This window comes from Dasypus novemcinctus, chromosome 19 (assembly GCF_030445035.2).
Source record: "Dasypus novemcinctus isolate mDasNov1 chromosome 19, mDasNov1.1.hap2, whole genome shotgun sequence".
Classification (NCBI taxonomy): domain Eukaryota; kingdom Metazoa; phylum Chordata; class Mammalia; order Cingulata; family Dasypodidae; genus Dasypus; species Dasypus novemcinctus.
In genome coordinates this window covers 30,315,837-30,337,805 of record NC_080691.1, presented here as the reverse complement: position 1 = coordinate 30,337,805, position 21,969 = coordinate 30,315,837, and the positions used below count along the sequence as shown (strand labels likewise).

Genomic DNA, 21,969 nt, shown 5'->3' with positions numbered 1-21,969 from the left:
TCTGCTTCCACTAGCGGTTCTTTTTTTTTTAAAAAAAAAGATTTATTTATTTATTTATTTCTCTCCCCTTCCCCCCCAACCCCAGTTGTCTGTTCTCTGTATCTATTTGCTGCATCTTCTTTGTCCACCTCTGTTGTCATCAGCGGCACGGGAATCTGGGTCTTTTTTTGTTGCCTCATCTTGTGTGTCAGCTCTCCGTGTGGGTGGCACCATTCTTAGGCAGGCTGCACTTTCTTTCGCGCTGGGCGGCTCTCCTTACGGGGCGCACTCCTTGCACGTGGGGCTCCCCTACATGGGGGACACCCCTGCATGGCACGGCACTCCTTGTGCGCATCAGCATTGTGCATGGGCCAGCTGCACACAGGTCAAGGAGGCCCGGGGTTTGAATGGTGGACCTCACATGTGATAGACTGACGCCCTAACCACGGGGCCAAGTCCGCCCCCTCTAGCAGTTCTTAAACAGGCTGATCATCAGAGGCACTGGAGGGATTTATTTATTTATTAGGAGGTACTTGGGATTGAACCCAGGACTTCTTACATGGGAAGCAGCTGCTCAACCACTGAACTACATCCGCTCCTACTGGAGGGCTTTAAAACAAAATACAAGGGAGCAGCTGTGGCTCAAGCGGTTGAGTACCCGCCTCCTACTTGGGAGTTCCCAGGTTTGGTTCCTCGTGCCTCCTGAAAAAAACAAAAACAAACAACAAGCAATACGAACGAGAAAAACAACTCAGGGAACCCAATAGAGTGCCAGCTTTACACATACGCAGTCTCAGTTTCATCCCCGGCCCGTGGTACCTCAACAAAAAAACACACAAAAAAACAAAAAACATATTCTCAGGTCCCACTGCTGTGCCTCTGGTTCAGTAGCTCTGGGCAGGACCTGGAAACTCCTAGTTTTATAAAGCTCCTAGGATGAGTTTGATTGTAGGTCAGGTGTGGCATAGTCCCTGATGATGTGACTTGAAAAGATGGCTTTGATTCTCAAAGCAACTGCTCAGAGGCTCTTTAACAAAATTAGACAGAGGACAGGAAAATCAGAGCTCTAACCTTAGAACAGCCTTTTTGGGGGTAAGTTTAGAGAAAAAGGGCTTGAGACCACATTCAGCCAACCACTTTGTGTTTGATATTGCTGGGTCCAGAGAAAATCATTGGAGATTTCTAACTGCCAAGTGAAAAGGGTGGAGATAAAGAGAAGCACCTCCTCCACCCTAGGATCTAAGCTCATTCATTTGAACAATATTTACTGATATCACACAAGTGTTCAAATAAGGTTTGTTGAGTGAATGAAGAATTTATTGACTTTTTTATTTTTTCAGTACTGGGGCTGGGATTGAAACTGGGACCTTATAAGTGGGAAGCTGGTGCTTAACCACTGAGACACATCAGCTCCCCTGAATGGTTTTTTTTTTTTTTTTTTCAGGAGGCATCAGGAACCGAACTGGGACCTCCCATATGGGAAACAGGTGCTAAATCGCTTGAGCCATATCTGCTCCCCTGATGCTAGGAACTGTATTATATCTCATTTAATTCTCATAACTATAGAACGTGGGTACAATATTATCCCCACCTTACAGATAAGGAAAGGGAAAGGGCGGCTCAGCAAGGTGAGATCTCTTCCTAAGATTACAAAGTTACGGGAAACGGACTTTGGCCCAGTGGTTAGGGTGTCCGTCTACCATATGGGAGGTCCGCGGTTCAAACCCCGGGCCTCCTTGACCCGTGTGGAGCTGGCCATGCGCAGCGCTGATGCGCGCAAGGAGTGCCCTGCCACGCAGGGGTGTCCCCCGCGTGGGGGAGCCCTACGCGCAAGGAGTACGCCCATGAGGAAAGCCGCCCAGCTCGAAAAGAAAGAGCAGCCTGCCCAGGAATGGCGCTGCCCACACTTCCCGTGCCGCTGACAACAGAAGTGGACAAAGAAACAAGCCGCAGCAAATAGACACCAAGAACAGACAACCAGGGGAGGGGGGGAAATTAAATAAATAAATAAATCTTTAAAAAAAAAAAAAAGATTACAAAGTTAGCATGTGGCAGACCAAGGATATATATCCACCTCATCTGACTAAACCTTGCATTCATTCATTCATTCAACAAACATTTATCAATTGCCTAATGGGCTCAGATAAAGACAAAAATCTGGGAAAAAGATGTGGCTCAAGCAGTTGGGCTCCCATCTACCATATAGGAGGTCCAGGATTCAATGCCCAGGGCCTCCTGGTGAAGGCAAGCTGACCCACACGGAGTGCCAGCCCACGAGGGAGTGCCACCCCGTGTGGGAATGATGCCCCACGTAGGAGTGCTGCCCAGCACAGGAGTGCGGGCCAATGTGGAGAGCTGGCGCAGCAAGATGACACAACAAGAGACACAGAGGAGAGACCATAAGAGATGTAGCAGAACAGGGAGCTGAGGTGGAGCAAGAGAAAGATAGCCTCTCTCCCACTCCGGAAGGTCCCAGGATTGGTTCTAAGTCGCCTAATGAGAATACAAGCAGACACAGAAGAACACACAGCGAATGGACAGAGAGCAGACAACAGGGTGGGGGGGGAGAAATAAATCTTTAAAAAAAAAGAAAAAAATCTCTGCTCTTGTGGAGCTTGCATTATTGCAGGGAGAGACGATAATGCAGTAAGTAACATAATGTGTTAGAAGGTATAAGGACTACTGAAAAATTATAACAGGGTAAGGGAGGAGTGGGAGAAAGGGTGTTTGTCATTTTCAATAGGGTACTCAGGTTAGGCCACACTGAGCAGGTGATATTTGAGTCAAGATTCGCCATTGCAAAGGCCAAACGGGAGCACGCTGCTGGACAAGTAGTAAAGAGAATCATCTGGCTTCAACGGAACGACTTAGAAGGAATATAGATGACATTATAGGGGTGGAGGTCAGGAAGAGATCGTACTTATGTTTGGGGCTTTTACTCTGAGTGAAATGGGGAGTTCTGAAAAGTTTTGAGCAGATGAGATGATTCGACTTGGGTTTTTCAAAGGATCCCTCTACTGTTTATTTTTTTGGGGGGTAACAAACTGAAGCAGAAGCTAGGCGATCGTTTTGTTTCTAAGCCGTTTACTACCATTTCTCACCTCCACGTCATGTTCTCTCGTTGGCGGCTTGGCCGGGTGGCGGGGAAAGCGTGGACTCTCAATTCACGAACTGCAGTGTCTGTGGCGGCTCCAGGCCAGCAGGGGGAAGCAGCTCTGAAAAAAAACCCTCAACACCAGGAAACACCTTCCTAAACTCCCTCTCTTAAAGGCAGCTTCCCACTGACTGGAGTGGTAGCGACATTCTCCAATGGCTGTGTACCTCAGGTCTGCCTCTCCAGACTGGCGACGGCGCCAGCCAATAGGCGGGGGCTCTGCCCTCGACTTCTGATTGGCTGTTTCCTTTGAGTATAAATAGTGCGCGCCGGCGTGCGGGTCCTTCTCTCGCCAGGCGTCCTCGTGAGAGGTTCGTGTGGCCGCTGGGATTGTGCCGGGTGGCGGGAACGGTGGTGTGCTTTGGGGAGGACTAGGGGCCTCCGGCGCTGTGGGGTTCCGGCCTGCGGTCTCGGCGGCGGCCCGCGCTCCTAGATTGGTGGTGGCGGCGCCGGCCCCAGGCACACCGGCCGGCGCTCGCGCGTGGCCCGCTCCGCATAGGCCTCAGTCCGAGCTGAGCTGTGGTGGCAGGGTGGGAGGTGGCCGGGTCTGAGCTCTCTCTCTCCCTTCAGTGACATCGTCTTTAAACCCTGCGTGGCAATCCCTGACGCACCGCCGTGATGCCCAGGGAAGACAGGGCGACCTGGAAGTCCAACTACTTCCTTAAGATCATCGTAAGTGCGGGGTGATCGCGGCCCTTTATTGCTGCCTCGACCCCGGGCGCAGTAGGGTCGATCAGCCGCCACAAGCTGAGCGTCTGCGTGTCCCAGCTACTGAATTAGGTTCTTTTGGGCGCATCTCATTTAACCATCACCATTTCGCGAGGGTTGTCCCCCTTGTTGCACAAACAGGCTCAGGCAGGTGCAGTGGCTGCTAAGATTGCAATGTTATAACCAAGTCTGTGGGGCTTCTAAGTAACGTTCATCAAGCTTTTACTCCCCCTGCCTCCTTTGGGACGGTCTGAGGCAATGAGTGACTCACTCCGTTTGGTGTGTTCTGTAGTTGGGTGCTTTTATAAGGAGGCAGGTATTGCATAGTTAAGTCCTGCCAGACAAGAAACTTTTCGCTAAATGGTTTCTTTTGGATGGCCTTGTGGGTGTTCCTTAGCTCAGAAAAGCAGACTATGCTATGCTTTGGGGGTGAGGCTGCATTTTAAGACTTAGTCTGTGTTGTAAGTGTTTTGTCTATGTTTTGAAAATTTTCAGAAACACAAAGCACATAAAAAATATTTACCCACTCCCTACATTCTACAACAGACATTTTGCTATGTCTACTTTAGGTGGTTTGAATCCTGTAAATTCAGTCTTTACCTTGTTTGGGTTATTTGAAGGTGTTTTTAAAAATTCTTTCTGTTGAGCTATTTTAGTGAAATCAGACTCATGCCTCATAATGGGGAAAAAATTAAGACTAAATCTGCTTAGGGGTTTATGGTTTGCAAATCATGAAAGAAAGCCACTCCTGGTCTTTTTAGAAACCTAGTTTTCACCGTTCATACCCAGCAAGTCTCAGTTCTGGTGCTGGGAGGAACTGCCCCAAGCTTCAAGCCATGTTCAAACGTTTAGAAGAAAGGGAGTGAAATGGAAAGCCAGTGATTTTGTTTCCTTTTCTGTTAAACTTAACATTGTTTCGGTCTTGTTTTTGTAGCAACTCTTGGATGATTATCCAAAATGCTTCATTGTTGGAGCGGACAATGTGGGCTCCAAGCAGATGCAGCAGATCCGCATGTCCCTCCGTGGGAAGGCTGTGGTGCTGATGGGCAAGAACACCATGATGCGCAAGGCCATCCGAGGGCATCTAGAAAACAACCCAGCCCTGGAGAAGTCAGTCAGTTTCCTGGCCAGCTCTGCCCTCTCTTCCCAGCGCCCTTCTCCATTTTCCTGGAGACGAATGGTGCTGAAAGGTCACTGTTTCCTGTAAACTTGTCTTTGCAGACTGTTGCCTCATATCCGGGGGAATGTGGGCTTTGTGTTCACCAAGGAGGACCTCACTGAGATCAGGGACATGCTACTGGCCAACAAGGTAAGAAGAGAGGGGCTTAGGCTGACCAGAGAGACCTTATCCTTAAGTTGGGCTCCTCGAAAGCAAAACTGACCATTCTCAGGTTGGCTCTAGGACTGCTCTCACTGTTGTTTCTGTGCAGGTGCCAGCTGCCGCCCGTGCTGGTGCCATTGCCCCATGTGAAGTCACTGTGCCTGCCCAGAACACTGGTCTGGGGCCCGAGAAGACCTCCTTCTTCCAGGCTTTAGGCATCACCACTAAGATTTCCAGGGGCACCATTGAAATCCTGGTGAGTAGACCTGAATTGCCAGGGCTGGTTGACCAGGTAAGTGGTGGGGATTCTCTTGGATGCCCAGGTGCTAATGGCCAGCTGTCTTGTTCTTCAGAGTGACGTGCAGCTGATTAAGACTGGAGACAAAGTGGGAGCCAGCGAAGCCACACTGCTGAACATGCTGAACATCTCCCCCTTCTCCTTTGGGCTGATCATCCAGCAGGTGTTTGACAATGGCAGCATCTACAACCCTGAAGTCCTTGACATCACTGAGGAAACTCTGCACTCTCGCTTCCTGGAGGTACATGCACCCAGCCCAGCCCGTTCCAGTAATGGTTGAGAGCATGACTAGTATCAGGCTGAATCCTGGCTGCACTGCTCAGAAGAAGTGTATATAACCAAGTACGGTTTAATCTGTCTGCCCCAGACTCTTCATCTATACAATGGCAATAATATATGATTATGGAAGGATTTATGGATGTATAGCCTTAGAGCAGTGCAGGGCACATAGTAAGGGCTATTCTAGGGTCTAAGGTTTTGAGTAGTGAGAGGAAAATGAGGACAATGCTTGCTTTCTTACATAAGTATTCTTTTGTCATTAAGATGTCCTTTAATAAAATGGTGATGGAAGATAGAATTTTTTCTTTACTAGCCAAATAAAATTTGCAATTATGTAATACCCTAAATAAATGCAGTATTTTTGAGGGGAAATCTCCGTGAGTATGGAAAATTCATGTCTGAAATGAATTTATATTGTTTTCTTTCATAGAATGCAAAGGTATTGATTATATTTTCCCTAAAATAGCTGTGGCTTTTGAGCTCCATCAACATGGCATAGGGAAAAACAAACAAAAAACATGGCATAGGGAACATAGATCAAAAATAAAGACAAAGCATTTATAAGTCCATGGGTCTGAACTGCTTTGCCAGGAACAGCTGGTATGAGATTGAAATGTCTCCTGGGTTTGAGATACCTAATACCTAACAAGTAATTGTCTTTTTTTAGCAGTCTGAACTTCACTGCCTTTTATTCTAGGATGTCTTGCCTAAAATGTAACCTCTCCCCTCTGCCCCCAGGGTGTTCGCAATGTTGCCAGCGTATGTCTGCATATTGGTTACCCAACTGTTGCATCAGTACCCCATTCTATCATCAATGGGTACAAGCGAGTTCTGGCTTTGTCTGTGGAGACTGATTATACCTTCCCACTTGCTGAAAAGGTAAAAAGATACCATCGGAACTATAGGGGATAAATGTCAGCTTGCTGCTTAGTGCTTTTATCATTTTTATAATTGTAGTTTACATAGTGGGTACATTAAGAGTATAGCTGTGAGGTTGGTGTTTGGTGGTAGGGGAGGAGGTGTGCTTACTTGGAGTTATGGGTGAGAGCTGGGCCTAGGCCACCCTCCCACCAGGCGGTACTCAACCTCGGTCATTTCTTGGTAGGGAAGTCCTCACAGGCTTGGAAGTTGTTGGTCATTAAACTTTAGGGCAGAGGTTTATGGCTAGTGAGGGGGTGTGGATGACTGTTTTGGATGATCACTAACTTCTCCCTTTGCTTCAGGTCAAGGCCTTCTTGGCTGATCCATCTGCATTTGTGGCTGCTGCCCCTGTGGCCGCCACCACCACTGCTGCTCCTGCTGCTGCTGCAGCTCCAGCTAAGGTTGAAGCAAAGGAAGAGTCGGAGGAGTCTGATGAGGATATGGGATTCGGTCTCTTTGACTAGTCACCAAAAAGCAGTCAACACAACTAGCTTTATTTGTGAAACAAGGAAATAAAGGCTTACTTCTCTTAAAAAGTTTTTGGACATGTTATTTTGTACATTTTTGAAGCTGATAGTGCTGTATACTAAAAACTAAAGCCTCTTCTACCATCACCTACTTTTTCTAGACTTGCTTCTGCTGTCATTTTTAATTTTTTTTTTGTATTTTATTTCTTTTGCTATCTTTTTTAAACCTGGAATTCTTGATCCCGTGGGTCATCTGACCAGTAGCCATAGAGTAGGTTTTTAGGCACCCAGGGAAAGAATACCTGGAGAGCAGTTTTTCATACTGGTTAGGGATACAGTGATGAGTAGGCAGTGACTAGTATTAAAACAATACTGGGTTTGGGGTGGTTTGTTGTGAGCTCATATTCTATACAGATCTGTGTACTGGGCTGTGTTAATTTACTGTTAGCTAGATCTTAATTGAAAGTGTGAAAGCCTGTGTTAAAATAAGGGCTGACACAGCAGTGGAGACCTATGCTGTGAACTATTCTAAAAGCATCTCACTTGGAATAAAATTCAAACAACTTAGGCTCTGTGGCTCATTTGAGTGCTGGCTTCCCATATGCAAGGTCCCAAATTCAATCCCCAGTCCCAGTATCAAAAAAAACTTCCATGGGTGATCAGGCTCTGTCAAGCGCCGTCCTGGAACGCCCAGCAATCCCCAAAGGCAGGCTTCCAGCTCTCAATCCACTCACCACCCTATGAGCCCTTGCTTTAACCGTTGCATAAATCGCGGCTGGATTACACCTTTGAGGTTCGGGGACTGCATTTAGTTCGCTGTTTGGTACCTGATTCAGTTCCAGGCGTCCAGGAAGCTCTCGACGCAATATTTTGTGGGTCGTCGTCACTCAGGAGAGGCCACTTACTAATACGAATCCTCAGAGACCCTCTCCCCGCACGAGTGGGGCTGAGGGGCGGGCCGTGAGCCGGCGCGGGTCTAGACGTCTGATCCAGCCGCTCGATTTAAGGTGCGGGCCAGGGAGTGGCCGCCGTCCCGCCCGGGGGCGCCAAGCCCAGCCGCTGGCCACCGCTCCAGGCCTCGCCCTGCCGCGTGGGCTCGCACGATGACCCGGAAGAGCTCCGGAAGTGATTCCGGGGTCAGCGCTGGCAGGATGGCGGCGGACACGCAGGTGAGGTGGGCGGCCGCTGGGCCAACGCGGCCAGGGGCTAGGAGCGGGCGTAGGACTTCGGGCCGGGTCGCCCCAGCCGCTCGGCCTCGGGGCGAGGGGCTGTAGGGTGCAGTGGCTGCGGGGGGCGCGGCCCCGGGGCTGCCTCCGGCCCTGTAGAGCTCTGGGTCCGGCCTGGCCCCCGGCTCGGGCGGCGCCAACCGATCCGGGCTCGAGGAGTCAGGAGCTCCGGCCTCGGCTTCGACAGCTGTAGTCCAGCGGGACCCTCCCTGGACCCTGGAGTTGCAGAACTTCGCCTTTCGAAGTTTTAGCTCCATTTCCCCAAAGTCCTCGGACATTGAGCCCTGGGCCAAAGCCAGATGTTTCTTAAACTTTGCCTTCAACTTAAATGCCTCTTGAGCACATTCTGTGTGCAGGTCTGGGTTTGAGTTCCAGGCCGCTGCTCTCTGATGCAGGCAAGTGACTTAACCCCCTCAAGACTCAGTCTTTTCACGTATGAATTGGGATTAAAATAATACCTACCTTATACGGTAGTCCTGAGGATTCAATGAGATAATGTAGGGTTTAATATATGTATATACGTGTGTATATATATATATGTATGTATGCTGTTATTATTACACCCAGAGTTTGATGAAAGAACTGTGGCTACCGAGGAAGAATCCTTCTTACCCTTGATTGGTACCTTGTTGTAGTTCAGGGAAGAACTTGGAAAAATTTTTTTTCCTCCACCCCAGTCTGTGATTATTAGTGTTTAAGGTCAACAAGACAATGCGGTGGGGGAAAATAACAACAAAAAATAACAACAGATGTCTAAAGTACATCTTGGCTCACTTGAGTCTTCTCGGTGATGAGATTAATTGAGTTTTATATGTAGCCCTGAGGCCAGAGAGTGACCATCTACTTGAACATCTAAAAGGCATTTATTGAGGGTCTCCTGTACAAGAGGCTGGTAATATGTTTCAAGATGTGTCCTAGAAAGAAAAGGTCTTTAATCTGTCGAATATTTCCAGAGGTGGGGTGTATGGGGGAATATGTGGTGAATGTTTAACCCCGATGCTCAAGTACAAAAATGTCTTAAATCTACAGCTGTGTTGTCTGATACCTTAGCCACTAGTCACATGGCTACTTAAATTAATAGTCATATGGCTATTTAAATTAGTTTAACTTAAATAAAGTGAACAATTCAATATCTCAGTTGTACTAGCCCCATTTCAAGTACACAGTAGTCACACGTGGCTAAGCAGCTACTGTATTATGCAGTGCAGGAGAACATTGCCATCATCACAGGAAGTTCTATTAGTGCTGCTCTAGAGAGAAACCTGTGGGTATTAAAGCTCTTTGTATCTCATCTCACTAACAGATAAAATCTCTGACAGGTCTTGGTGTACTTTCAGTTTCATACTGACAGGGTCTCCAGTAGGTAACATTCATTTCCTGATAAAGAAAAAGAAGAACCTTAAACCTGAAGAGCCCTTTCATCTTTGTGAGAGGAACCATTGTCAGGAATTTAATATCACCACTTGGAAAGACATCTATGTGGGAATTGAAGGAAGATGGTGGATTATATACCTGCATATACTGACTCCATTAAAACTAGTAAAAGATTTTTTAAAAAAATCCTACGAGGATTGGGAGAATGGGAGAGCAGACTACAGCAGCAAACTTTTGGAAGCTAGAAAGTGATGAGTACTAAATGACTTAGCAGACCCGAGAAAAATGAATCCTAAGGCAACAGTTAGGAAAGCCAAAAGCCAATCTGATGCACACTGCAGAGTCTTTGAAAGACTGGTGGTATCAATTAACTCCTAGAAGTGAGGGTGAATAGGGAGAGGCTGAATGAAGGAGAATTGGTTAAATGTCTATTTCAGATTCAGATCTCCTCCTCCATCCTGGCGAAAGACTAGAGGTTTTCTCTCTGGAGAATGTGAAACAGAGGATCATTGCAATGTGAGGATTAGGTTAAGAGGTTCAGTATTTAAATAAGAGGCAATAGACCATACCAGTGAGGAAGAAATCATTGACAGACTAAAATAGTTCAAGAAAAATTCCCCAAGCTGAAGGATGTGGTTCTAGACCAAAAATGCTCAGCACAGTAGATTAAAATAGATGCACACTAAAGTACATCATCATGAAATTTTAGAACCCTGGGCAAAAGAAGATCCTTAGATTTCATGCATAAGATCAGGAATCAGAATGGTGATGGACTTCATGACCACTCTGAAAGCTAGAACACAATAGAGAAATGCCTTCAGAATTCTGGAGGAAAATGATTTCACCCTAGACATGCAAGGACTCCATGAGTTTACCTCTCATTCTTTCCTGTCTCAGAAAGCCCCTGGACTTGGAGAATATGCTTCACTCAAACACAAGAAAGAGTGAGGCCTTCAGGGTGATAAACTGTCCCAGCTGTGAAAGATCACCAGTCCAGATTGGGGCAGGTTAGAAAACTCCTGAAGAGACTTCCTCAGCTAGGAAGAATTTGATTGAATACCTGATCTGCCTAAATGTCTTAAGATTTAGACAAATGGCAAAGAATTGGGTGTTGGATTACTGATGAGAGCAGATAAAACAAGGAATGGGAAAGGGAAGTTATTAATCCCCAGGGAATCAAAAAGCTATGTGGGATAGGAAGCATAATCATAGTTTATTAAGTGGAAATATGGATACTATTTATATAAAATGTAAATACTGACTACTGAGTTACTCCATGATGGAGGAATCCCATTGAAGAAATAGGGAGTATGTGTGGTGGGCTTGGGAAAAGGAAAGAGAACTACGGGAGATAGGCACTAATATGGAAAAGTCAAGCCTAGCAGTACAAGCAGTATTTAGAGAGGCAAATGCCAAAATATTCAATCAGAATTTGTGAAAGGGGTTGCCCATGGGGAGTTACCGCAAGGGACTGGTTTTTATAACAGACCTCACAGAATTTTTGGCTTTGGTTCTTTTTAATTATATACATTTATAACTATAAAAACAGACATTTTAAAGTTGATAAGTCATTTTCATAGATGTCAAATTTTGGAGCACCAGTTTATTCATTGGCAGAATTATAGCAGGGATTTAAGCATGGGAAAAATTCATCATTATTTTATTTCTCTCTATATCCCTGAATCTTATTCTGCTTATAGGCCTGCCTGTGAAAAACCCTCAAAAGAAAAAGATGACTATGCCCTGCTCTACTACACATGTATCCACCACCTGCCCCTTTGTAGTTGGTAGAATATTGCTCCCCACTGAGTCTTTTTCTTTCACTTTTTTTTTTTTGTTCCCCCTGAGTCTTACGCTTATGTTCCTATGGCAGGTACTGTGGCTGTGGTCACACAGGTGGCCCTTGAAAGGGATTGTTAATACCAGTTAATAGACCTATTGGGTTTCAGGTTTAGTTTAAAAAATGCAGGTGCCCTAACTCTTGGCTCCACTCTGAGAAATGACTTTGCCTCTTGGAGGCTGTCCCTTCATCATTGGTAAGATGGGGATACTGATGCATACCTCATAGGAATTTTGGTAGTGGTAGCTGATATCGCGCTTAGGATGAGAGTAAATATTGTACATACATTCTCACTTAATTTCCATAACGGTAACATAAGGTAGATGCTGTCATCTGCGTTATGTGATGAGGAAGCGGAGATCAAGGAAGTGAAATAATTTGAGTTTCCACCGCTAAGAAGAGACAGAACTAGGACTCAGTTTCTTCATCTTTGGCCTTTTAGTCACTATGCTAATGCTTCCTTAGTGACACGCCGAGATACTGACATTGCCTTGTAGGTGGTTGAAATGAGCCAGGGTAAAGGGTGCCTGGCACACAGTGGCCTCTCACTAGATTTTGGATAATTCTGAAAGGGATAGTGTGTCCTGAGGTGGTTGCCTTTGGCCTTGCCTCTCTGCCCAAGTTTAAATAAGGTACATTGACCAGTTGACTGATTGAGTTATAAAACAGTGGTTCTCAACCAGGGGCAAGTTTTCCGTCCAGGGTACACTGGGCAATGCCTGGAGACAATTTCGATTGTCACAGCTGAGTAGGGAGGGGGTCAGCAGTGCTACTGGCATCCAGTGGGTAGAGGCCGGGGATGCTACTGAAAACCCACAATGCGCAGGCCAGGTCCCACAGTAAGAATTATTGGGCCCCAGATGGCAGTAGTGCTGAGGTTGAGAAACCCTGGGCTAGAGAGATCTTCACTGAATTCTGCCCTCCTCTCTAACACATGCACGCATGCACACATGCACGCGCGCGCACACTCATTGCTTTGTTGTCTTGACTGGTGAAACTTTCTCTCTGGGCTTGGCCTTCACAGGTTTCCGAGACACTCAAGCGTTTTGCAGGGAAGGTGACAACAGCCAGTGTGAAGGAACGGAGAGAAATCCTCAGTGAACTGGGGAAATGTGTTGCTGGAAAAGGTATTTATTTTCCATCCATATAGCCTGGAGACTTCCATTTCAGAGTAATTCGTGCTCTCTGTTTAGTATGCGAGCCTTTTTCTCCCCCTTCCTGCAGCAACTTCTGCTTTACTCTCTGTATTTGTTATAATATGCATTGAACCTTGTTTCTCGACTTAGTTGGGATAGTGGTGACTTCATCTATTTAGGTACCAAAGCTTTTTATAGTTTTTACTATTTTGATTAGAAGTATTTCTAAAAGATACCAGTAATCTCTTGAGTAATTTATTGGATGTAAACACGTTTTCTTTATAACTTGGGCATCATTTTTCCCGATCTGTATTCATGGGAGTCGGCAAGATGTTAATTGGTAAAGAATTTCAAGGTCAAAGAAGTTTTGGGAGATGCCACATTATCTAATCTCTTTTTTTTTTTTTTTAACTTTGTTAAGCTTTCCTTAATCCAGTGTTTTCCTTGGACACTTTTTTTTTTTTTCCTGAATACAAGGTAGGGGTCTGGTGAGCACATTTTAGGAGATACTGAACACCTAGTTTTCCTGTGCCATAATTGAGAGAAAGCCCTATGACCTATTGGGGTATGTAAGACTATTTTGCCTTCACTCAGTAAATCTTAATTAGAAGACTTTTTTTTGATAAGACTTTTGAGTTTCCTTTGTGTGTGCTTGTTTTTACTATACAGCACTGGTTCTCAAAACATGTTCCCCAGACAGCAGCACCTCAAAACTTATTAGAGATGCAAATTCTCAGCTTCACCCCAGAAACTCAGATTCAGAAACCTTGGGGGGAGGAGCCCAGCTAGCATCTTTGTTTTAGCAAACCCTCCATGTGATTTTGATGTCTGCTAGTTTGAGAATCCTGGCTAGATAGAGTTGTCTCCCTTCTTTCTGCTTTCACTTCTTTTTGGTAAAGATTCTATATCCTACTTCTCTTTTCCAGCCAAGTTCTAATTTGCTACTTCAAGTCTAATTTGCTACTTCAAGTCAAGATATCTGGTTAATCTACCCAAGCTTGTTAAAGTTGTGTGTAAATTAAGTAAATTGCTGTTTATGAACTTCTTGGAGGATCTCCTGTGTACTAATGCTTTAGTGTATGAGATGTATGACATCCTCAAAGGACTTTCTGATCACTTTGTCTATAGGGTTCTAGTTAGAAAAGGCTGAATTCCAGATAGATAAGATACTGGCTCTTACACCTTCCAATCCATAACATTTGACTTCTGCTATCTAACTGCTGAATAACAGCATTTCTTTTTTCCCTTTTTTTGTAGAGGGTAGGTGAAGTTTTGAAAGTATTGTTTCGTTTGAACCTGGAGAAATCAGTAGTACCTCTCTCACAGGGTTGCTGTGTGGAGTGAATGAGAACCTGTGTGCATGATGCTGAACTTGGTGCCTATCTGTGGGGATCTCGCAGAGTACGTTAGCAGTTATCATTGTTCTCTTCCCTATAACCTGTTTGTGATCCAACTGGCACTTTTCCTCAATTACTGAAATAGCCCCAAATCAGATGGACTGATACAGTGCTCAGCACCTGGGGGGAACTGAGCCCCTGTACCTGACTGCCATGTTCATTTCCTCTCCATCATTTGAGCCCCTGATGTGTGTGTTAGGCACTGTAGGGCAAGCCCATTGTGGGTCCCCTACTTTAAGTCTGTTTTAAATGTAATTTAAATAATTCCCCCCCTTTTTTTAAGATCTATTTATTTTATTTATTTCTCTCCCCTTTCCCCCCACCCCAGTTGTCTGTTCTCTGTGTCTATTTGCTGTGTGTTCTTTTTTGTCCGCTTTGTTGTTGTCAGCGGCATGGGAATCTCTGTTTCTTTTTATTGCATCATCTTGTTGTGTCAGCTCTCCGTGTGTGTGGCGCCATTCCTGGGCAGGCTGAATTTTCTTTCACGCTTGGCGGCTCTCCATATGGGGCGCAATCCTTGCACGTGGGGCTCCCCTACGCGGGGACACCCCTGCATGGCACGGCACTCCTTGCACGCATCAGCATTGCTCGTGGGCCAGCTCCACATGGGTCAAGGAGGCCCGGGGTTTGAACCGCGGACCTCTCCTGCACTTTAGTTCTTTTCTGTCTAGGATATCTATGGATTTATTTTCAAACAGATGATTTTCATTTTATTTTACTATGGGGCAAAAAGATTTGAACAGAAAAGAAGTGGGTAATTCAAACGTTGTTTCAGAGATCCAGGTAAGTCCCGATAAGTGATTAGAATTTGATTAGAGGAGCAGCAGTAAGAAAGAGGAGATCAAATTTGAGAAATTTGGTGAAATGGAGTTGACAGATCTAAGTGACAAGCGAAATGTAGGGATGAGGAAGAGGGAAGAACCAGCCTGACTGCAGAATTCTGATTTAGATGGGCCGTTTGCTGGAGAGAGTGCTTCAACAGGGTGGTGGTGGAGGGCGTCACCTGTAGGTCTTTAGAGTGTAAGGTACACGTGGCACATCCATGGGAAGCGTGCGGGAAGCAGATGTGGAGTGAAGGCATGAGATACAAGCGGAAACCGAGCGCTGAATGTTTGACCTTCCTCAGGTGGCTTATGGGAACTATGGTCATGGGTGAAATCATATCATGCAAGGAGCCTTTGCAGAGAGAAGGGGTGGAGGCCTGAATTTTTGGAACAAGGCCAACGGCATAAAATTGATGGCCAAAATAGATGTGGAAAATCCAGAAAGAGAAACATCACAGAATCCTAGACAGCAAAGTAGGAAATAATTCAAAACCAGGGAGTCCAGGAAGGTGGGGTGGGGTGGTTTAAAACTGGATGTACCACAGAAAAACATGTTCTTAATCTAATCCATTCCTGGGGGTGTGAACCATTGTTAAAAATTTTAAGATTTTTGATGAGGTTACTTCGGTTAAGGTGTGGCCCATGCCTTGCCCCAGAACGCCATAGTCTTGGGGAAGAAAGAAAGCCTTGCCTTGTTTATGCCTTGATTTGGACTTTCTCCCAGCCTCAAACTATGAGCGAATAAATTCCCCTTGTTTAACCCAGAAAAAAAACAACTTAGGTCAGGGCCTGGCACCTTGTGAACACTAATTAAGCATTGGGTGTTTCTCCTTTTTACCTTCTTCCTCTTGTGTCCTGAGTAGGCACAATGTATTCTTAGCCCTGTACTTTTTTTTTTAAGATTTATTTTTTCTCCACCTTCCCCTTGTTTGCACTTGCTGTCTGCTCTTTGTTGTGTCTCCTTGCAACATCTCCTCATTGCATCAGCTCATTGTGTCAGCTCGCCATGCCAACCCTTCGCATCAACTCTGTCTTGCTGGAGGCACTGGGAACCTAACCTGGGACCTCCCATGTGGGAGGTGGGTGCCCAACTGCTTGAGTCACATCTGCTTTCCCTACCCCTGTAATTTTGATCAGGCTGTAACCACTACCCAGCATGTCTTCCCTCTCTTTCCATTTTTTCATCACCTGTTGTTCTGTTAGTTCTAGCTCTTATCCCCTTGGCATCTTCAAAAACCACTTCAGTTAACAGGTACTCTTTCTCTTTTCTGGTCCCTCCCAGTGCTTTAATTTTAACATTTGTACAGGCATACCTCATTTTATTATGTTCTACTTTTATTGCGCTTCACAGATACTGCGTTTTGTTTTTTTTTTTTTCAAATGGAAGTTTTGTGGCAATCGTGTTGAGCAAGTCTGTAGGAGCCCTGTTTCCAACAGCGTGTACTCACTTCATTATCTCTGTGGTAGAGTTTGGTAACTCAGTATTTCAAATTTTTTCGTTATGAAACATATGGTGATCTGTGATGAGTGATCTTTGATGTTACTATTGTAATTATTTTGTGGCGCCATGAACCACACCCTAGTAAGACAGCGGACGTCATAAATGTGTGTGTTCTGACTGCTCCACTGACCAGCCCTTCCAGTCTTTCTCCCTATTCTTGGACATCCCTGTTCTCTGGGGGCACAACAGTATTGAAATTAGGCCACTTTATAACCCTACAATGGCTTCTAAGTGTCCCAGTGAAAGGAAGAGAAGCACCTCTCTTACTTTAAATCAAAGGCTAGGAATGATTAAGCGTTTTGAGCAAGACATGTCAAAAACTGAGATAAGCTGCAAGTTGGGCCTCTTGTGCCAGTTAGCCAAGTTGTGAATGTAAAGGTAAAGTTCTTGAGGGAAATTAAAAGTGCTACTCCAGTGGTGACAGGAATGATAAGAAGCCTTATTGCTGATAGGGAGAAAGTTTTAGTGGTCTGGATAGAAGATCAAACCAGCTGCATTCCCTTAAGCCAAAACCTAATCCAGAGCAAGGCCCTAACTCTCTTCAATTCTATGAAGGCTGAGAGAGGTTGGAAGCTAGCAGAGGTTGGTTCATGAGATTTAAGGAGAAATGCTGTTGCCAAAATATAGAAGTGCAAGGTGAAACAGCAAGTTATCCAGAAGATCTAGCCAGGATCATTGATGAAGGTAGTTAAACTGAACATCAGATTTTCAGTGTAGATGAATCAGCCTTATATTGGAAGAAGGGGACATCTAGGACTCTCATAGCTGGAGAGGAGAAGCTTCACAGCTTCAAAGGACAAGCTGATTCTTGCTAAGGACTAACGCAGCTGGTCACTTTAAGTTGAAGCCAAAGCCTCTTTACCATTCCAATGATTTTGGGACCCTTAAGAATGATGCTAGGGAAACGGACTTTGGCCCAGTGGTTAGGGCGTCTGTCTACCACATGGGAGGTCTGCGGTTCAAACCCCGGGCCTCCTTGACCCGTGTGGAGCTGGCCCATGCGCAGTGCTGATGCACGCAAGTAGTGCCGCCCCATGCGCAAGGAGTGCGCCTGTAAGGAGAGCCGCCCAGCGCGAAAGAAAGTGCTGTCTGCCCAGGAATGGCGCTGCCCACACTTCTGGTGCCGCTGAGACAACAGAAGCAGACAAAAGAAACAAGATGCAGCAAATAGACACAGAGAACAGACAACGGGGGGGGGGGGGGTGTTTAAATAAATAAATAAATCTTTAAAAAAAAAAAAAAGAATGATGCTAAACCTACTCTGGCTGTGCTCTGTAAATGGAACAACACACTTTGGGTGACAGCACATCTGTTTACAACATAGTTTGCTGCAGGAGTTCTTAACCAGGGGTCCCTGAACTTGAATTGAAATTCTAAGAAACGTTATTCTTGTTGGGATGTGTTGGTGCAAGTGTGATATATTTATTAAATAATATACAGTATAGTGTGGACTTAGTAAGGGGTCCGTGATTTTCACCTGACTGGCAAATGGATCCGTGGAACAAAAAAGATTAAGAACCCCTGGTTTACTGAATATTTTTAAGCCCACAGTCGAGACTCACTCAGAAAAAAATGATTCCTTTCTAAATGTGACTACTCATTGACAATGCATCTGGTCACCCAAGAGCCCTGAGGGAGATGTAGAACAAGATTAGTGTTGTTTTCATACCTGCTAACATAACTTTGTTCTACAGCCTATGCGTAAAGGAGTAATTCTGACTTTCAAGTCTTATTACTGAAGAAATACATTTCTTAAGGCTTAACTACCATTACATAGTAATTCCTCTGATGGATCTGGGCAAAGTCAGTTGAACCTTCTGGAAAGGGTTCACCATTATAGATGCCATTAAGAACATTTGTGATTCATGAGAGGAAGGTTGAAATATCAACTTTCACAGGAGAATTAATTCCAACCCTCATGGGTGACTTTGAGGGATTCAAGACTTCAGTGGAGGAAATCACTGTAGATGTGGTAGAAATAGCAAGAAAACTAGAATTAGAAGGGGAGCCTGAAGATGTGACTGAATTGCTGCACTCTCATAAACTTTAATGGATGATGGGTTGCTTCTCATGGATGAGCAAAGGAAGTGGTTGTGTTTTTTGAGATGGGACCTATTCCTAGTGAAGATGCTGTGAACATTATTGAAGTAACAATAAGGAATTTTGAATATTACATAATCTTAGTTGATAAAGCAGCAGCAAGGTTTGAGAGGACCTTGACTCCAATTTTGAAAGGAGTTCCACTGTGGGTAAAATGCTGTCCAACAGCCTCACATGTTACAGAGAAATCTTTGGTGAAAGGAAGAGTCTATTGATGTGGCAGCCTTCTTTGTTGTCTTATTTTAAGAAATTGCCGTATCTATCCCAGCCTTCAACACCTACCACCCTGATCAGTCCTCACCCATCAACAGGGCAAGACCCTCCACCAGCAAAAAGATTCCGACTCGCTGAAGGCTCAGATGATGGTTACCATTTCTAGGCACGAAAGTATTTTTTAATTAAGGTCTGTACATTGTGTTTTATTTTAGAAGAAATATAGTCAGCCCCCAGATCAAGAAGCAGAACAGTACCGGCACCCCCAGAACCTCCTATTGACAGCACTTAACATTTTGAGGCCACTTGTATTGCCTTAGTTTCATTTGTTTAACAGATGTTTCCCTGAGAGCTTTGTCTGTACCAGGCACTCTCCTGGAACCTTGTTCTTTTATTCTGTTTTCTTCCTGCAAATTCTATTTGCACCTATGGGGAGTGCCACGGGGCAGAGACCATGTCTGGCAGAATGCCTGGCCCAAGAGGTACTCACAGAGAAATTTTTATTGGTTTATCTCTGTGTTATCCTTGATTTCAGATCTGCCCGAGGGAGCAGTGAAAGGGCTCTGCAAGTTGTTCTGCTTGACTCTGCATCGATACAGGTGATTCCCACCAGAGGCCCAGTGTCTCGTCACTTTCTACAGAGAGGTGGAGTGGGGTAGTGGGTCTTTGGGGCCTGACTGCCTAGGCCTGAATCTGGGCTGTAACACAGCCCACCTTTTGGCTCCTGGGCAAGTTTCTTAACCTCTCTGGGCCTCAGTTTCCTCCTCTGCAGAATGGGGATGCTGTTTGCTATGTCACAGGGTGGCGCTTAGTAAGTATAAGTGCCTGCAACAATGCCTGTCTATCAGGAGTGCTCAGTACATTATCATTAAAAGCCCTGTGCTTAGCTGGAGCCTCATAGAAAGGGCTCCATGCCTGTAGTTGTTGCCCTTATAGTCTTAATGTCTCATTTGCCCCTATCAGCTACTTCCAGAGTTTCCAGGAGGAGATGGATTTGTCTAGTTATTTCCTAATCCCCTCCTCAGTGATCCACTGGAATACAGTGCTGTAAGTTTTCCCTGAGAAAGACCAGTGCTTGGCCTGAGCAGCCTTGCCTCCCTCTCCCACCCCAGCCTACATGTTCACCTTTCCCTTTCTGTTCTCCCTTTAGAGATGCAGCCTCCCGCAGGGCCCTGCAGGCAGCCATCCAGCAGTTGGCTGAGGCCCAGCCGGAAGCTACCGCCAAGAACCTTCTGCAGTCTTTGCAGTCTTCAGGCATTGGTTCCAAAGCAGGCGTTCCCAGGTACAAGATTTTGGCCCACTGGGGACTTATGGGGTTTTACTCAGAAGGAGCTGGTGCCAGATGAGCCATGATGAGTAGGGGTCAGCACATGGGTCTCTTTTGCACCTGTAGTCTTCCCTCTGGAGAAAACCAGGTTCTTAGGAAATGGGCAGAAGAAAGGCCATTTTGAGGGGAAAGCAAATGTCCAATAGGCACCGAATGGGGGAAACCATCTTTTGGCTTTTTACTCTTGTTAGTGGTGCTAAGAGATGGGAGTTTGCTGATGAGGCCTTAACAACTTGTCCCGAATTCTCACGGAATGGTTTCAGGTTCTTCCCACTGTTAGGTCTGAGGACAGTCTTCCACCTGAGGCGGGGCCTTGCAGTGAGCATTTGTCCTCAGGAAGGAGGGTTGCTGTGCCACACTCATTTCTGCTCTCCCCTTCCCTGCACAGTAAGAGCAGTGGCTCGGCCGCGTTGCTGGCCCTGTCCTGGACTTGCCTGCTGGTGCGCATTGTCTTTCCCTCGAGAGCCAAGAGGCAAGGAGACATCTGGAACAAACTGGTAGGTGCCCAGGTCTCTGGGTTGGCAAGGTCAGCTTTTTGCAGAGTCCCTCAGTGCTTGTTTAAACACTTCCTGTGCCAGGTGGCAAGGCAGTCTGTAGTTTCATAAAGTGTGTGACTGGTGGACATGAATGCACCATAACATTGATGGACTGACTTAGTCTTTTGGAGCATCTCCTCTGTGTCAGGCCTGGAGCCAGGCTTGGGAATATCGTGAGGAACGGGGAGCATGGCCCTGCCTTCACAGCATTTGGAAGAGAACACGGTACTGTGGATCATGGTTTTGGTTTTTTCCCTGGCCAATCATTCCTTTCCCTTGGTTTGGAATTCAGTACTGAGTTGGCTAATGGAATGGCATTCTTTTATTTTTATTTTATTTTTTTAAAGATTTATTTATTTATTTAATTTCCCCCCCTCCCCTGGTTGTCTGTTCTCGGTGTCTATTTGCTGCGTCTTGTTTCTTTGTCCGCTTCTGTTGTCGTCAGCGGCATGGGAAGTGTGGGCGGCGCCATTCCTGGGCAGGCTGCTTTTTCTTTCACGCTGGGCGGCTCTCCTCACAGGCGCACTCCTTGCGCGTGGGGCTCCCCCACGCGGGGGACACCCTTGCATGGCACGGCACTCCTTGCGCGCATCAGCGCTGCACATGGCCAGCTCCACACGGGTCAAGGAGGCCTGGGGTTTGAACCGCGGACCTCCCATATGGTAGACGGACGCCCTAACCACTGGGCCAAAGTCCGTTTCCCGGAATGGCATTCTTAACGTGTGTTTTGGTCCTTAAATTCTCTCTTCCTTGTCTATTCCTGTTCCTTCCACATTCCTTGCTTTTTCTTTCCTTGTGTTTGGTGACCAGAGATGGCCTACTAGACCAAATTTGGAGGTCCCTTTAAAGTTGTGCTTGGTACAGGCCAGGAGCAATGGTTTTAGGGTTTAGTGAAAAGGCCTTTAGCAGGATCTGGTGTGGATCTGATTCTGCCGTTCCTTAGAGATTCGGCCAGGTCGTTCAATTTTTTTTTCCTAAGTCATTTAATTTCTGAGCCTGTTTCCTCTTCTACAAAATGGGGAAAGTACTGCCGAAGCATCCATCTCAAAGATTTATCATGAAATGGACACAGTCAAGGTGTGAAAAGGCTTTAGAAACTATAGAGTGCTATGTAGGTAAGTGTAAATGACAGGAGCAGCATCAGAAAACCTTAAGTACCTCTCTGCATAGCAACCAGATAGATACTTAGGCCCTGGGAGCATATCTAGCACACTTTGGGGTTGACCATGAAATGGTCGCCAACAGTTAATGGGTGAGAACTCTGAGACCCTGCTGGTAGTAGATATGCTGGAATTGGCATGAGCTGGGTCTTACCTGGACCCCATTTTTGTATGATGGAGCATCGTGGGTAACTTCATTGACTTATCT

At 45.8% G+C, this 21,969-nt stretch overlaps 2 protein-coding genes across 4 annotated transcripts in view; both read left to right on the top strand.

Moving 5' to 3' along the window:
• Nucleotides 1-3,378: 3,378 nt before the first annotated feature.
• Nucleotides 3,379-7,196, top strand: RPLP0 (ribosomal protein lateral stalk subunit P0). Its single transcript, XM_058281466.2, has 8 exons — nt 3,379-3,444; nt 3,704-3,805; nt 4,776-4,951; nt 5,063-5,150; nt 5,272-5,418; nt 5,516-5,701; nt 6,478-6,618; nt 6,963-7,196. Exons 2-8 carry the CDS (start codon nt 3,752-3,754, stop codon nt 7,122-7,124), a joined length of 954 nt encoding a protein of 317 aa, XP_058137449.1. The 5' UTR covers nt 3,379-3,444; nt 3,704-3,751; the 3' UTR covers nt 7,125-7,196.
• Nucleotides 7,197-8,197: 1,001 nt separating this feature from the next.
• GCN1 (GCN1 activator of EIF2AK4) overlaps nt 8,198-21,969 on the top strand; it is a 71,075-nt gene continuing 57,303 nt past the window's right edge. Inside the window, exons 1-5 of one of the 3 annotated variants that reach the window (XM_058281463.2) lie at nt 8,198-8,296; nt 12,592-12,694; nt 19,274-19,337; nt 19,889-20,020; nt 20,454-20,562. In XM_058281463.2, the coding sequence (XP_058137446.1) occupies nt 8,231-8,296; nt 12,592-12,694; nt 19,274-19,337; nt 19,889-20,020; nt 20,454-20,562 (474 nt within the window). In that variant the 5' untranslated portion in view covers nt 8,198-8,230. The remainder of the gene's footprint in view (nt 8,297-12,591; nt 12,695-19,273; nt 19,338-19,888; nt 20,021-20,453; nt 20,563-21,969) is intronic. The other 2 variants (XM_071209817.1, XM_071209818.1) reach the window with 2 other exon arrangements.